Below are 18,386 nucleotides of genomic sequence, written 5' to 3' on the forward strand. Positions count from 1 at the left end.
ATACAAACCTCACTGTTTGCCTTTTTCCATGAGACTCAAGACATGATAAAATTAAATAGAAAAATACTAAACAGAATACATTGAAGGAGAAGAGAAATTTGTTAGCTCAGGTAGCTCTGAGAACTCTGTGCCTTGCACTCTCAAATTTTCTCCTTGCTTCAAACAGTGGTAGTTCACTCTTTTTATAGAAGAGGGAAGCCTCCACACTTGAAGCCAAAACCCAAGCTTAACTTCTAACTCCTTCAAGAAACAGAACTGGTTAGGCCACATAGAGAGAGAAGAGACAACCATGCAAAACCCAACATGCAATTACCTCTAGTCCTTTCTTGATCATCATTCTTCATCAATCCGAGCTCTCCATCCTTGGCTTGCTCTCCAATATGGATTTCTGGCCCTTGATGCTTCATGATAATGATGACTTCATCTGCTTCAATCTCTGCCTCTACCATCACTTCGCCACTCTAGCTACTTCCTGTGGTGGTTGAGCAGAATCAAAGACAAGCCATGCTTCAAGAATCTCATCTTGCTGGCCGATTCTTCTTCTTCCTTTTTTTGAGCATAAAGAGCTCAAGATTACCTCACCAAATCTAACCATATTTGGTGAAAATTTCAGCCACAGCTCATTTTTATTTTAGTATATTTTCTTGCCATCATTGTGATGGTCTTTAGGCTTGCTCTCCCTTCCTTTCGGTAGCTTATTTTTGCTTCTATGGCTACCAATGTTTCCTGGTTAAAGACCGAAAGAGAGAGGAAGGAAAGATGAGAGAGAATGAAGAGTAAAAGCAATTAATTGAAATAGAACATATTAAATGGGATTGCTTTTACTTCCCTTGCTTGAGTGGCGTGCTGCATTGATCAAATCAATCATGTCACTCATATTCTCTCTCTCATTTATGTTTCCAATGCTGGCAAATTAAATTTTGAAATCCATCCCTTAACAAGAGATTGAATCCGTTGGAAAGCATGGAGTCAATTTGCTTTCTTTCATTATGTATCGGATCAAGCATTGGATCTTTGGTTTGATATGGGCTTCATGTTGAAATTCAATAAAAGCTGGCCCAATTAATAACATTTGTTTTCCTGATGTATATTTTTCGGATCATGCATTGAGCAAATAGGGAAGCATTCATTTGGGCTTGTAGCAATAATAAATCAATCTGGCCCATGTAACAACACATTGTTTCAGCCACAATAATTCAACATTAAAGTTGAAATTCTTAGAAGTATATTGGGCTTGTACCAGATTTTCATTTTTGGCCCAATCTGAACCTGCATTGCAAAAATTAATTTAATCATTTTAATTTAGTATCAATAATTTTTGCAACTGATTTTATTAATAATGTTTGATCATCACTTAATTAGAAATAGAGTTTTCCAAACTCATCAATTACATATACAAGTAAATTGAATCAAGATTGATATAACATATATATAGTAAATTATAAATTTACTTTAGTTGATTTACATTGAAAGAGTATAAATTGAATTCAGTTGATTCGATTAATATAAATTTATTTTAGGACATGTATGTAAGCTAATTCACTTTTTTAGGACATTGATGTAATTTTAATTATTTTACGGTGTAAATCCTCAATTATATCACACAATCAATTTCAGATATCTAAAGTAGTAATGAAAACAAATCAGATAATTGTCCATTATTTAAATGGCAGTGCGTTCTGCATCATTTAGAAGTTTCAAAAAGCCCCATTTACCTATGAAACTTGATTCGAGATTCTACCAATACTGGGTTCTTTACTGAAACCTTAAACGTATACACTTCCATGGTTTCACACACCGCTGAGCATGGGAATACCTTCACTTACCCTTTGCTAAAGGCCTGTGCCAACCTTGGTTTCATTATTCATGGACTATGATTCTTTCAATTAAATAAATAGAAAATACATCCCTTTCATTTTTACTTGATTTGATTTGTTATTTTTTCAAATTATATGTTTTGACTTCACTTTAAAAATTTTTTTATTTTATTTTTCCAACAAAGTAGCACAAATAGTGATAAGGAGTTATTTTCAGTCTAGGATACTTATTTCTTTTTAAACCAGTAGAATCTAATATTGTTTAAGAAAAACTAAGCCTAATGAATAATAATTATACATTTATGGTTGTGATTGCAAATACAATTCAAGTACTTACAATTTATATCGGCTTCCTTTTTTTTTTCTTATTCTATTTAGATTTGCTATATATATTCCCAATCAATCAATTTGATTGGTTTGATGTTTAGTCCTATATATTAGAGATCTTGATTAGGAGAGAAACAAATAGAGCTAGCAAAACGAAACACCATTGAAATTTTTCTAAACTTTATGTTGGAATCTAATTTATTTTTCGTTACATTTTGAAAGGCACAGCACAAGCACAAGACCTTAATCTCTGTTTGTTTTCATCCTTTTTTTTCAATGCAAATGGCAAACCATAGCGATCAGATTCCTAATGATCTTGCTCTGAAAATTCTAGCAAAATTACCGGTTAAATCTTTGAAGCGATTTAATTGCGTACGTAAGTCTTGGCTAAATTTACTTGAGAATCCTTATTTTAAGAGCATGTACTACGAGAATTTAAAATCTAAAACTGCCCACTCATCGTCTCTCCTTCTATGGAGATTATTTTACCAAAGAGATAAAAACGTCCGTAGTGAAAATAATGTGCATTTACTTTCTGGAGAGAGATATGAAAACATGGTTACATTAGTTTTGCCAACTTTGGTTGAGAGTTATGGTCCCGGCGAGGTTCTAGAATGTGTTAATGGCATTATATGTCACTATGCACGAGGTCATGAGGTAATCGGACTTTGGAACCCCAAAACCGACGAGCGTAAAATTATTCCGCCGGGTATTACTGATGATGAGCCCGGCTATGATCGGCATGTAAGTGTTCATGGATTTGGTTATGATAATGTGAATGATGATTATAAAGTGATTCAATGTGTATATTATATTTATGATCCAATGGAATTAGAAGAGCCTGCTCTAACAATTTGGCAAATTTATAGTCTAAAATGTAATTGTTGGAAGAAACTTGATCTTGAAATGACTAAAAAAAAAATATAAGTAAAGCTTCTATAGCATACTTGAATGGAGTATGCCACTGGTGGGGTAGCGAGTTTGCCACGAATGGACTCGAAGAACAAGTACTTGTGTCATTTAACCTCAGCACTGAAACATTTCGAACAACATCAATTGTTTGGCTGCAAGAAAATGATGATGGCCCTACCAGAACTTTGGTAGTGCTCAACGACTCTGTTACTCTGATTTCCTCTTTTGCTCAGAATAATAGCATTGAAATATCCATTTTGGGTGAAGTTGGTGTGAAGGAATCTTGGGTGAAACTTTTCACATTTAGATTTGGACCTTTTCCAAAATATTGTGCATTCAGAATGGGGAACAAATGTGATGTAATCTCTCGTATCAACAGGCGATGAATTGGCTTCCTTTGATGTCATCACGGGCAAAATAGTTCACAATATTAATATCAAAACAAGAAGATTTGGTACATGGATTTATAAGGAAAGCCTCCTTTCTTTCACGAAAGAAATTAATTGATTAATAAATATATAAATTTAAATGTAAGATGTACTTAAATGGAATATGAAAAGAGTATGTAAACTAATTTTAGTATTCATGTTGGTTGAAATTAATTTGATAAGTCAATTTATATTATATTCTAATATTTTAAAATAGTCAATTATATTTCATATTTTAAAAAATAAGATTTTTGGTGTTAGAAAACAATAAATTATATCACACAAATCAGCTTTGGATATCTGAAGTATTAATGAAAACAAATTGAATAATTGCCCATTATTCAAACTTGAACTTGTGTATTCTCAAGTTACTTTTGTAATCAAACGTGGATGCGATAAAGAGGAATCTCTTGAAAATTTGCTAATAACTATGTATGCAAAATGGATATTTAATTTGCTAATAACCTTGTATCTGCTAGAAGGATATATTTTTTTTAAAGTAAAAGGTCAACACAATAAAGTGAAGCATACAGAGACAGACTAATATCACAAACTTATTTAATTACATGATCACATCAAAATAGTAAAAGTCCCCACATCATCTTTGGTATAGCCATCAACAACGAAAGTCTTTGGTATAGCCATCAACAACGAAAGGGAATGACACTTGTCCATTCATTCACACTAGTTACGGTCATGTCGATGATCTCTTCAACACCTTTGCTTTTATTCTTAAAAATTCTCATGTTCCTTTCTAGCCAAATGTTCCATATAATCGCACAAAAGCTCCTCAACCGCTGCTTTCGACCTTTCTTACTCCTCGGCTCCTCTGTCCAGCTTAGAAAATGCTCTTTCATCGAACCCGGAAAAGACCATTGATATTTAATTTGATTTTATCAAAAAGAGCATTTTCTCAGTTTGAAAGGCTTGTACGAACAAATTTTAGACCAAATGGACCAACAGTTGCCACTGTTTTATCAGCTTGTGCTGATATAGGATCAATTAGCATAGCACAAGAGATGGAAGATTATATTTCTCTAAGGATGTGTGTGGTTGGAAAAATTATAAAAAATTCATAAGAATTTTAAGATGGAAATATCATATGACCATGTTTAATTTAAAATTTAAAAAGCTATTTTCAAGCAAATTTGATTTCAAAAAATCAAAATACCATCATTTAATTCCCACTTTTTCTTTGGATATATTTAATTCCCATAAGAATGAAATTTTTATAACAAAATAATATTTGAACCACACATCCTCTAAATAGATTGGAATATAATCTACAAATTCAAATATCTCTCATACACGTATACTCCATGTGTGGAAGCATCAAGAAAGCTAGAGAAGTATTTGAAAAAGCAACAGACAAAGATTTAATTGGTTGGTCTTCCATGATAAATAGCTATGCTATTCATGAGATGGGGAAAGAAGCCATTGATCTATTTCTTATACATACTAAAAAAAGTACCTTTTTCACCAAAAAAAAATAGCATGTTGGTAAATTCTGAAGTCTGAACGGACAATAAATTATTATTAGAAGTGGCAGGAGTTGCCAGATTTTCAGAATATGTAGAGAAAATTGGACTAGATTAAACGATACTTGATAATATAAAATTAAGTTTGATGCATTAAAATTATTGAAATACTTAAATAATCATGATAGAAGTGTAAAGTTTGTATGCCATCATTATTATGATAACAATATATGGCATTTAAAGTTAATAATAGTTACAAAATCTAATTATTTTAATAGTTCGATAATATTTTATTGGTATATATATTTATAATTAAACTGAAACTATATTCATCACTACATATGTTAAATTTAAAATCTTTTAATTTTTTATGTATCACTCGTTATCTTAAATTAAGTGTATCTTTTTAATTGTATATAATTATTAAATTTTATTGAGAAAAAAATAGTAAAAACTTTATTATATATACCATTTTTTAAAATTAATTCACCAATATTTAGTATAACACCCTACCATACTTAGTATTATGCTTAAGTCATAAGACTGAGAAAGTAAGGTATTACGACCTCTAAGAATATATACATAATAATAATAATAAAGAAAAAGATATTTAACTAGGAGTCTTCAAAAACGGGTAAAACAAAATCGCAAAATAAAAAGTGCAACGCTTAGGAAAGGATTACTTGCGTGCTAAGAAACCTAATAGGAACATGATAAAGATAAGCAAAAGAGTAAAGGACAACCAAGGAAGCAGCATAACTAGTCTCTGACTCAGCCTGCAAAGCTAAGGCTGGTCGGAGGGTATATATATACATATAAACATACATAAGTGTTCTCAAAATATCCCAAAATACACTATAATATCAAAATAACTCCTATCTCTCCCTCAACCTCTAAGAGGAGCAGCATACATAAGTTACTTGGAGAGTAAGCTAAACATATATATACATATATACAGCCAGAAGCCAAAATACACCCAATGACTATTTCGCTTTCCAGGATCCAGACGCCTAGCGAGGAGCCTCTCGACCTGCATCTGAAAAACAACAATACAAAATGGAATGAGAACCGGAGGTTCTCAGCATGGTAAAAGTGCCACACGTATAATAAATAAGGTCCTGAGAATGCCATAGGCAATCCTAGAACTCTGTTATACAATTATCCAACTTAATTACTAATTAGAAGCTATAAATAGGGGTAGGTATTCTAAATCTACCTAACTTACTCAATTTCAATCCTAATCTAACACCAAACCATTTCTCCATTTCCTCCATCCCTCCATCATCCACAATGCAACAGAAACAAGCAACCAAACAAGGTCACGCACAAGTAATGAGCAGATAGTACAAATAGCAGGTGATATATATCAATTAGGCAAACCCAGGAAATACATAGCAATCAAAACAAACAAATGCATATGATGCATGTCTGTCCTATGGCTGATGGGGTCCATCTGTCGGTTATCCAGTCAACCCGACAAGTCCGAAAACCTTAGACTGTCCCCCGTCGCGCATCCCCAAGAGTCTATGCATAGAGTTTACATTCAATCATCATATAAATCACTCAATGGGGATTATCCATACCCGGGAATTTATACGTGCTCGGTCACCCTTACGACGTAGGGTTAACAGAGTATCGAGAATCAACCTGGAACACGTGGTGGCGAGCCACGGTTTTTACCCAGGAAAACTCATATCTCATATATCATCATTCATAAGCCATTTCATAGTCATAATCATTATTTAATCATTCATCAAGTCATGGCATGTTAACTCCTTTTATTAACAACCTCCCTTTCACATTTTTCATCATCATTCCCTTATAATTCATCTTGATTACCCTTTCCGGGTCCTGACCAAACTATTTATCAAACTCTTCTCAACCTTCTTAATATCGAATAATCTTAAAATCAACCCAACTCTAACATTAAATCAATCACATCACACGAAGATTAAACTTTAACTTCTCGAACCCATGACTATCACCAAGACATCCTCGACAGTCTATTTTCTTTTCTGTTTTTAATATAACAAATGAATTCGGAATTGCGCAAACTTTATGTTCAGGCGTTCATCTTGAAATAAGCTTTCTAATAAACTAAAGATCATAATTTTCTGATTTCTCTAGCCTCAGGAATAAAGGAAAAACCGTGACTGCTCTGCAGTGCATAAAACCAGAAAAACAGCAGCAACATGTGATATTCAAAAAATATAAAATCCAAGTTAAATTCAATGACTTTAAAAATTAATGTAGTTAAACTTTACTCATCCAGGTTTCTTTTTCAATTGGTTCTGAGTTAATACCATTTTTAATGAAGAAGTTACATTACCTGGAAGTTAAGTAAAAATGAGTCAAAATCTGTTTTAAAAACCAACAAGCTTAGTACCTTTCAATTTGAATAACTTTTATTACAAAACTCCAATTAAGCTAAATTTTGGTTTGGGAACTCCTAGCTCATCCAGAAATGTCTTAGTTGCAACCCAATTGCTATTCAATTCTAAGAGTTACAAGCATTGGAAGTTGGTGCATAGCTTGCTGAAATCTATTTCTTTTCACCTTTGACTACCAATATTCAAAAATTCACAACTCCCAATCCTCAACTCTTAAAATTCTGAAGTTTTAGAGAAATAAAGCAAATTAATTAAATTTTATAATAAAATTGGTTTCGCTCCAAAACTCAATTCGTAGATGTCGCAGCAAGACAAACAAGTTGCTGCCCTGTTTGAAAGAGAGAAAATGCAGAAGGAACAACAAAAAAGAGAGAAAATGCAGCTTTTAATTTTAGCATCCGATTCTTAAGAACAAATGTAAAATAAAGATTCCAATTTTAACTTCATCTCTCATCTGGGTCGTTCTCAATTTCCTCATCTGGGGTTCGTCTTCCTTTTCACCTCATTCCTCTCATTCTCTCGTATTCCATTTTTTTTAAATTGTCCTTATAGTTTTTCCATCAATTGGGGTGTTGAAAGAAGGAAAAGAAAATGTTTTTGGTTTTTATCTTCATTCTCTTCCTCGGTTTTTTTTGTTGGGGTGGTGACGGTTGTGGTTGCCGAAGCTTTGGGAATCTTGTGGATCATTGAACGGCTGCAACGCAAGATCATGAAGGACAAAGACAAAATCTCAGCACCCATCTCATTGGACACTAGTTCGCAAAATGATCCTATCAATCACCTGACTCTACCTTCGAAAAAGAGGTAAGCTTCATGCTTCCACAATTCCTCTTTTTATTGTTATTGTTATTATTTTTTTATTCTGTTGTTATATACATTGTCTTTCATGTAGTAGCTAGCTTGTGTTCTCTCATTTATTTGCGCACCACTTGCTGCTATAGAATTCTTTCTAAAGGAATACTTGAAATTTAATCATAAAAAAGGTACAGAGTTGCATGTTAAAACGAATTGTGTACCTATGTAGCTTTTAAGTAACTTTAGTATTTTAGTATTGCTTGGAGTAATCACTCAAGTTAAGGTAGTTACCATTTCCGGTATGAACATTATTTAGACCTCAAGTTGGTTCTTAAAATGACAAGGGTGATTTTGGTTATCATGATGATAGTTATTTGATACCCTTCAAAGACTAAATTAATGTGAAAAATATCAAATTCGATATCCGATGCACATTTGGAGCACCAATTACTTTTATTATTTCGATTCATTGGCATTTTCTTTCTTTAGGGTGTGATTTGGGTTCTAGAACAATACAAGGTATCAAAGTTCTGGCTGGAAAAGTCAGCTAAAGATCATAAAAGGAAAAGGGAGGTACTGGAGGTTAGCCCTGTTAAGAAGCATGGGAAGATCAAGGGTGAGTCACTTATTCTCACAGAGCATGATGGTTCGGAGACAACCATTTGGCTGAAGGGATGTGTTGTTGAGGCTGTTTCATCATCCAGCCTTCCTTCTAAAAAACGGTAATGTGATGCAGGAAGTCACTTTCGTGATTGCGTGGGGTATAGTTTCCATTCCTATATCCAAACAACATTGTGATGAGATCATTATTTCAATATCATTTTCTTTTGTTTGTGGATATGTTACAATGTGAGAGCTTAGTGAGCTAGCTTGATATAGAGTATTTGGCCAATGATTTATATTACAACATTCATTAGAATCTGATTTAGTGAGCTGTATTCCTCTGCAGAAAACCAGCATACATTCTCTTATTCCTTTTAAATCAGTGCATGTGAAAATGCATATCATTTTGAAAATGGGTTTATTATGAGTTTTCCTGACTTTGAATTCAAAAAGGGATATCTCACTTCCTTTACATCTCACATACATCTTAATGAGAAAAACAAGAAAAAGTTGTTGCTGCTTGGAACATGGGTATCATACTTCATCTGATGTGGAAAGAAACACTTTGTTATGTACTCTTGCTTATTTACTTAGAAAATACGGCGCTTCAAGGTCATTTTTTTATGTTGGGTTTTGCAGGGCAAAAAGATACCCGATAAAAGTTGAAAACAACAAATCTGTGGTATACCATGGAAGCAAATTGCTTTACATATATCTTGAGACGTCATGGGAAAAAGAAGCATGGTGTAAGGCCCTCCGTATGGCTTCACGCGATCAGAGTGAAAAACTTAAGTGGTCTAGTCAGTTGTATGAAGAGTGTCATCGATATCTAGCATCACTAAATATTGAATATCATCCTTTTATCATGAGACCATCAGCAGGATCAAGTTTTGATGGCTTAGAAAAGTCCAGTAAGCCTGATGGATCTTCCTCCAGAATTCCTCAATTTTTGAGTAGAATTACTAAAAAACCAACTTCATTCTTTTGCGCGGTTGTCATGAGATAAACATTGGTGTTTTATTTTATTTTTAAAGAGAAATCCTCACTGAAACCTTCACTTGATTGTGGTTTCTATAAGATAAATGTTGGCCCTTCCTATAAGATAAACCTTATTTCTGGAGGTGCAGTAGTAGAGATTGAAACAAGGCTTGAAGTTGGTGAACCACCGAACGATAAGGGGACGGAATGCTCAAGCAATGCTGGGGGTGCCCCGTCAGATCTTCTTGAAGATCTTAGCAATGGAGACGGAGTGAATGATTCACAAGAGCCAAAAGTAGATGTCAATGGGAACACTGGTAAGCACAAAAATACCGTTAAATCAAATACTTAGTTTGCATTTTCTTCATGGTAGTGATTTGTCACGTTTTTACTGAATTATTCCCCACACACCCCCCCCCCCCAAAAAAAAACAAAAATCAAAGTGTTGTGGAAAGCATTAAAGTTAAAGATGTCAATTTGTCCTATGCAGACGTGTCTAAAGTTTCTAGGAGTACATCTTCCTCATTTTATGGATCAAAATGGAAATCTATGTTAAATTCTCTTGCCAAGCATGTTTCACAGGTAGTATCTATTATTCCGTACTTTTTTTCCCCCCACAATTCTGTTTATTCAACCTGAAAAAAATGGGAGAATACATAGGTACATGAGGGCAAGAGATCTTTATAAGAACAATAAACAACAGAGAAAAACAACTAGTATGACTGATTGTGTAAATTATCTTTAATTCTATTATATTCTAACATGTCTGTATTTCGGTTACCTCTGTGGATTTTTTTTTTACCTATAATAAGACACTTAAACTCTTAAAGTCATGTCACTACAAATCTTTGTCTTTGAGCATTTTCATGTTGATAGATACACATGTTTACACATCGAATCATTATCATAATTATAAACAGGTATAGCTTTGTTATGGTCGAAGTAACAGGTTATTTCTTATCTAAAGGTTCCTCTCACTTTGGCAATAAGGATAGTATCCCTCAAAGGGATAATGCGTTTACAACTAAATCCCCCTCCTTCTGATAATTTGTGGTATGGTTTCACATTAATGCCTGATATAGACTTCAACCTGGAATCATGTGTTAGAGATCACAAAATAACTAATGCACGCATCGCCCTGTTCCTGCTCAATCGACTTAAGGTATGATAGCCCCATTTCCATTTGGTTAAGTTATGAATGAATTTTGGTTAAAGATCAATGTTTAACCTGCTGCTGTTTTTAGAATTTACATGCTTTAGATATATCTATGTTTCTTTCTCTTTTAAAGTTTGCTTAGAGGGTGCGTGTTCCTTGTTCTCTATGTTGTAACTTGTATAGTCCGACAAGCCTTCAACTTTGCATGTCTTTCTGAAAAGATTATAGTATCTCTACAGGAAGCATTCTGAGAAGCTTTAGTGCTCCCGAACTCTGAGTGCATAAGCATTTCATGGATGCTGGCTGAAAAGGAGAATTGGATTCCTCGGACTGTTGCTCCATACATGTGGGTTAAACAAGAATGTGGACACGATACCTCTGCTTCAAATGATAAAACTAGCGCAAGGATATCAGTTGATGGTTCGGGGCTAACACCCCAAAACCAACATGGGGCCAAGTCTATAGTAGAACCAGTTAGGAAATCGTTTTCTTTCGGATGAGCATCATCTTCCTCTTGTCCAATAGTATTAAAGAGCAGCAGCCAAAGTTTTGTCCAACTGTCAACACCTTTTCTAGAGGCTTACATAATGCAACAAACTGAGGATTTGAAAGAACTTCCAGCATCTTCCATAGAGAATGAGAATAGAGATGAAACACGGGAAGAGAAGACGGAGGATATTACTGTCTATCAACCACAAACACTCTATTCTCTGCTTATGGATAAACAAGTTAGTCCATCTGAACAGAAAAAAAATCGGGAAGAGGGAAAAGATGTTTGATTTGCGAAAGAGGATGAGCGAGAAGTTGGAAGAAAAGAGGCGTCACTTTGTTGAAAAGATGAGAGGACCATGAGAAAATGAGAACAAAAGTAGAGATCAGAACTCTGATTTCTGTTACTGATTTGTTGATCATGTCAGATATTAGCAACCATTCTTAAAAGAATCTTTTGATTGATGAATTGTACATCTTATAGGTTCTTAGAAGATCTAATTTAACTAGATGTATACTTTACTAAGTGACAGAAATTACTGTTAATGCATTCCATGGAGTTACAAATCCACAGGGTAACATAGATAGAAGATTCATTTAATTGTTGATTAACAAATTATATGACACAGACATGCCATAGAGATTACAGAGAAATGATATACAGATTCATATACCCTCTCATTTGAAGGGTGAGTTTCTATTCAGTTTTGTTTTGTTTGCTTACATTTTCTCTTTGCTCCTATCAGTGCTTATCACATATAGGGTTTGTCACACAAATAAAAACTTCCATCTTGCTAAGCTTAATAAACAAGTTATTTCCCACAGACAATACTAAGATTTTGCACTAAAATATGCCTTTGGTAACATTATAATTAGTTTCCATAATCACCCTAGCTGGAAGGGAAGCCTTGAAGCAACAGTTGAGCTTCAATGTCGTGAGTTCAAGCCGTGAAGTCAGCCATTGACGCAATTGTTAGGTTAGGCCGCCTACATTATCGGATAGAAATGGCAGAAAATGGCAGTTTCTGCTGTTGACAAGTTGGTTAAACAAGGTGTTAAGTTAGTTGACAACTGTAAGTCAATGCAGCAGATGTCAGTGCAGTTAATGCAGCTGTTTTATAAGATTTTACAATTGATGAGAATGATGATTTCTTACTATTAACTCGACATTATTCTCCTACTATATATAACAATTAAATAATGATCGATTTCAATCAATAAAACAACAAAACTTGCATTATTTTATGTGAAGAGCAACCTCTATATGGTAATTACATCATTATCTATAGCAGAATGTCCTTAATTTCTATGAGACTCAATGCACTGATTTAGATAGTCTCCAAAGAAGACAACAATTTGTGATCCATGGAGCAGTCAGCAAGGATTGTGAAATGATTATCCTACAGGCTTAACACTGTCTGAAAGGAAAACATGATTTAGTGAACTTAATATAGAAATTAAAATTTATGTCATGTACTTATTGCTCTAAGACAAAACCAAACTCCCCTTGCTAATCTTGTACAGCTGGCTCTACAACAATCTTTATAAATTTTTCTCCAAACTCTGACCATTCAGCTTTGATTTTTTCCCGGTTTACCTTTGCCAAGTCATGCTCATGTTGCAAATGCGGTACTTCCTCCTTCTTCACGTCCATTCGAGCTTTGAGTGCCTTTCCTTCCACATAGACATCTCTCTTTCTCCTTCTGTTCTTTTCGAGAAGTTATGATGTTAGCATTCATAATTCTGATTTGCTTTTCTAGATCCTCTTTCATTTCCTCCAAACATACCAACTTTTGCCGCAGAACTTTTTCTGTTGCCACCGTATCAGGGAACTGATTCTTGTTATTTTCAAGGTCAGATTTTAAGTTATCAGCTCTCGACAGTTATAAAGCAGTGGACTCAATTTTCATATTTGCTTCAATGTAGCTACTACTACAATGTGCAAAATGCTCTCATTGCTCCTGATAAACCATCATTAGCAGACAAACTGGAGAGATAATCTAAGCTGGTTTTCATGATGCAGCAATGTTGAGCATCCAAGAACACTGAAGCATCATTATTATTGATGGTGAAGTCTAGTACTATTTATCATGGAAGACCAAACAGTTGAATCTTTATCTGCCACTTTTTCAAATACTTCTTTGGCTTTCTCGATGCTTCCACACTTGGAGTAGCTGTGTATGAGAGATGTTTGGACTTAGATCAAATTCCAATCCATTTAGAGAAATATAATCTTCCATCTCTTGTGCTACGCTAATTGATCCTAAGTCAACAAACAGTGGCAGCGATTAGTCCATCTGGTCTAAATTCTGTCCGTACAAGCCTTCTAAACAAATGCAATGCCTCCAATGGGTGATACGAATGGGCATATCCTGCAATCATTGATGTCCATGAGAAAATGCTCTTTTTGATAATCAAATCAAATATCCTTCTAGCAGAGGCAAGGTCACTGACTTTTGCATACATAGTTTTTAGCAAATTTTCAATAGACTACTTTTGCATCCACATTTGAGTACAAAAGTAACTTGAGAATACACAAGTCTAAGTTTGAATAATGAACAATTATCCGATTTGTTTTCATTATTACTTCAGATATCCAAAATTAATTCGTGTGATATAATTTTTTTTTTTAACACCAAGAGTCGTATTCTATGATGCACCGACACTGACACGGGACACGACACAAAACGGGACACGCCGACACACAAATTCTATGATACGGGGACACGCATACATATAAAATATAAAGTATTTTTTATATAAATCTCAATAATATTTTAACATTTTATAGATATTAAAATATAAATTATTTTTTATTTATTTTTAATATCTTATTTTAATTATATCAAGTATTTAAAAAAAATTTTTTGTTTTAATAAATAATATTATATACTATATCTAAATTTATTTCAAGAATATATATTAAGAATAAGACTGGACATGCTGACAGGTGATGGTATTTAGGTGTATCCAAACGTGTCTGGAGAAAAATTTTTTATTTTCTATTAAGACACGGTTGGACACAGCGGACAGACACGCGTGTCGGATGAGTGTTGGTGAGTGTTGTGTCAAAAATGTGTCCGACACGCAAACACAGCAACACAGCAAAGTGTACGTGCTTCATAGGTCGTTTTTTTTTTTAAATATGAAACATAATTGACCAGCTCAAAATATTATAATGAAATACAAATTAACTTATCAAATCAATTTCAACTACCAATATAATATTAAAATTAGTTTTAATCTTAGAAAGTGTACATACTCTTCCCATACCCCATTTAAGTATATCTTACATTTAAATTTGTATATTTACTAATCAATTAATTTTTTTTGTGAAAGAGAGGAGGCTTTCCTTGTAAATCCATGTACCAAACATTCTTGTTTTGATATTAATATTGTGAATTACTTTGTCCGTGATGACATCAATGGAAGCCAATTCATTACTGTCATCTCCTATATAAAATATTACATCACATTTGTTGCCCATTCTCATTGGATAACGAAATTCTGATGGAAAGGGTCCAAGTGTGAAAAGCTTCACCCAAGATTCCTTCACACCAACTTCACCCAAAATGGATATTTCAATGCGATTATTCTGAGCAAAAGAGGAAATCAAAATAACAGACTCGTTGAGCACTACCAAAGTTCTGGTAGGGCTATCATCATTTTCTTGCACCCAAACAATTGATGTGGTTCGAAATGTTTCGGTGCTGAGGTTAAATGACACAAGTACTTGTTCTTCGAGTTCATTCGTGGCAAACTCGCTACCCCACCAGTGGCATACTCCATTCAAGTACGCTATAGAAGCTTTATCTACATCTTCCTTCTGAGTCATTTCAAGATCAAGTTTCTTCCAACAATTACTTTTTAGACTATAAATTTGCCAAATTCTTAGAACAGGCTCTTCAAACAAAGTTCGACCATAAATATAATATACACATTGAATCACTTTATAATCATCATTCACATTGTCATAACCAAATCCATGAACACTTACATGCCGATCAAAGCCGGGCTCATCATCACTAATACCTGGAGGAATAATTTTATGCTCGTCGGTTTTGGGGTTCCAAAGTCCTATTACCTCACGACCTCGTTCATAGTGACATATAATGCCATTAACACATTCTAGAACCTCGCCGAGACCATAACTCTCAACCAGAGTTGGCAAAACTAATGTAACCATGTTTTCATATCTATCTCCAGAAAATAAATGCACATTATTTTCATCCCTCTGGTAAAATAATCTCCATAGAAGGAGAGACGATGAGTAGGCAGTTTTAGATTTTAAATTTTCTTAGTACATGCTCTTAAAATCAGGATTCTCAAGTAAATTTAGCCAAGACTTTCGCACGCAACTAAATCGCTTCAAGGATTTAACGGATAATTTTACTAGAATTTTCAGTGTAAGATCATTAGGAATTTGATCGTTATGGTTTGCCATTTGTATTGAAAAAAAAAAAGATGAAAACAAATAGAGATTAGGGTCTTGTGCTTGTGCTGTGCCTTTTAAAATGTAACGAAAAATAAATTAGATTCCAACATAAAGTTTAGAAAAAATTTCAATGGTATTACGTTTTTCTAGTTCTATTTGTTTTTCTCCTAATCAATATCTCTAATATATAGGACTAAACATCAAACCAATCAAATTGATTGATTGAGAATATATATAGCAAATCTAACTAGAATAAGAAAACAAAAAGGAAGCCCATATAAATTGTAAATACTTGAATTGCATTTGCAATCACAAACATAAATGTATAATTATTATTCACAAGTGTAATTATTTGTGCCATACACGTGATAAGATTGATATTATAATTTTAAATTATTTTTTAAAAATTAATTTGAATTATAATAATTTGATTAATAAAAAATTAATATGTTATACATTGTTTATTTTTTTTAATCTAGTGTTAATTGGATTAACTCTAAAATAGTTATTAATTAGTTTTAATAATCTACTTTCTTCAATAAATCACAGATATATACTTAATGTGATTATAAATAATATAATAATAGTTAAATCCACAAACAAATATATTGGCTATTATCACACTATAAAACAAATTAAATATAAAGACTATTAGCACTTATAAATCTATAAAATTGCACTATCTTTGATTCGTGCAAGAGTTTACTTATCAAATAAACTTAAAATATAAACCACAAATATTTATAAAATGAACCTAGCATCACTTGAAAGAATCATGAAAAATAATCAACTTACCTTATCAACCATGAGAACCATTTCTATATAAGTCGTCTTGTTCTTGTCAAATTTGGATGGGACTTTCCATAACCTTATTGTAGCGACCCTCAGTTTTAAAAATATAAATATAAATAAGTTATAATTTATTTCATAAATTGGAGTTTTCTATTTTTAGAAATTATTTTATTATCAATAATTGAACTAATTTTATAACTATTTGAATTCAATCAAATTCATATTATTATTATTATATATATATATATATATATATATATATATATATATATATATATATTATGATAAAATATTTTACATAATTAAAACTATAATTCTAGTCATTTATAAAAAATGAAACTTATATGTATATCTTAATTTGAGTAATTGATATTTCAATTTAGAAATAGAATTTAGTTAATAATATTATTATCGAGTTCGATATCTACCAATATAAGTAAATATCAGTATTTTTGTTGAGCTTAGCTTTGCTAATGCTTCATCAAATATCTTTCACTCTTAAGTTACTAATGTCATTTAGATTAGTAACTCATATATTATTAACTTTATATACAAATTATTATTATTATTATTATTATTATTATTATTATTATTATTATTTATATATATATATATATATATATATATATATATATCATTATTATTATCTACTAAAGATTATGCATATACGTATTAATGTACTTCAATCATTAATTCATTATATATAAATATGTCCACTAAAGTTTATCATTATCCTTATGTATATATAATAAAGAAAGCCTAAGGCGGCTTACTAATTAATCATACACATATATATATGATCAGCGTATGCGAGAGAAAAAGAGAAAGAAAAAAAAAAGTGAGAATAGCGTAACGAAGAGAAAAAAGAAAGAACATAAATTCCTTCGAACTTTTGGCTTCGATTTCTTGTAATCCGTAACTCCAATAAAAAATCTAATCCGATAAAAATATTCGTAATCTCCTCCTTTACACGTTGGTACCATTTTTTATTAGTGGAAGTTGACAGCAACGTAGCTCCTTTATCCCTTGGGTTTGGCCAACGGGAGTTTTAGGAGGCACAGATGATTCTGGACATTTTCTTCTTCGATAGCTCGGTCAGAAAGTTTCTCTAGAGCTTTGAATATTTTGATTCCGTACGAAGGTATGGTTTTGGTTTCTCGTAGTTAATATTTAACATCACGTGAAAACTTAGGTTAGAAGACCTTAGGATAAGAATGAATTGAATGTATAATTGATGGATTGTGTATATGGTATAAAATGTGTGGTTTAGCTATTGTTAATGATTTGCTGTTGAAGTTGGTCGATTTGGAAAAAGATTTAATATTGATATTAGTCTGATTTTGAGATAATTTGTTACTGGAAATAATTTGAATGACTAAGAGGTGTTTAGTTTGATAGTTGGGACCCTTGAAGGGTGGTAGAAATTTGAATTTTAGAGGAGATACTGCCAAAGTTTCTATAAGAATTGGAGTTTTGGTTTGAGGTGTTATTTTAAAAAAGGAAAGAGATTATTACGTGGCTTGTGTATTTGAGACTATTTGTTGACCCTCTGTTGTAAGATGTGACCGAACACTTTAACTCCCCGGATTCCCCCATGGGCATGCATATAAATATGAATATTGAATATTATTGAGTTTGGAGTTTGACTCCATGGAATACTATATTATTAAGCTTGGAGTTTAACTCCATGGAATACTACACTATTGAGCTTGGAATGTGACTCCATGGAATATTATATTTGAGCTTGGAGTTTGACTCCATGAAATATTATTGAGTTTGGGGATGC

At 32.8% G+C, this 18,386-nt stretch overlaps 2 protein-coding genes across 2 annotated transcripts; one reads left to right on the forward strand and one right to left on the reverse strand.

The window, feature by feature from the left end:
• The first annotated feature begins 2,699 nt into the window (after positions 1–2,699).
• LOC112751639 (uncharacterized) lies at positions 2,700–12,077 on the forward strand. The gene is made up of 8 exons (XM_072218346.1): positions 2,700–3,001; positions 3,121–3,343; positions 8,637–8,869; positions 9,390–9,661; positions 9,785–10,045; positions 10,219–10,310; positions 10,678–10,890; positions 11,124–12,077. The coding sequence occupies exons 1-8, from the start codon at positions 2,700–2,702 to the stop codon at positions 11,133–11,135; spliced, it is 1,608 nt and encodes a 535-aa protein (XP_072074447.1). The 3' UTR covers positions 11,136–12,077.
• Positions 12,078–13,641: 1,564 nt separating this feature from the next.
• On the reverse strand, positions 13,642–15,559 carry LOC114925393 (F-box/kelch-repeat protein At3g06240-like). Its single transcript, XM_029293031.2, has 2 exons — positions 14,743–15,559; positions 13,642–13,745 (listed from the first exon to the last, which is right to left on the reverse strand). The coding sequence occupies exons 1-2, from the start codon at positions 15,557–15,559 to the stop codon at positions 13,642–13,644; spliced, it is 921 nt and encodes a 306-aa protein (XP_029148864.2).
• Positions 15,560–18,386: the final 2,827 nt, after the last annotated feature.

This window comes from Arachis hypogaea, chromosome 15, assembly GCF_003086295.3.
Source record: "Arachis hypogaea cultivar Tifrunner chromosome 15, arahy.Tifrunner.gnm2.J5K5, whole genome shotgun sequence".
Classification (NCBI taxonomy): Eukaryota; Viridiplantae; Streptophyta; class Magnoliopsida; order Fabales; family Fabaceae; genus Arachis; species Arachis hypogaea.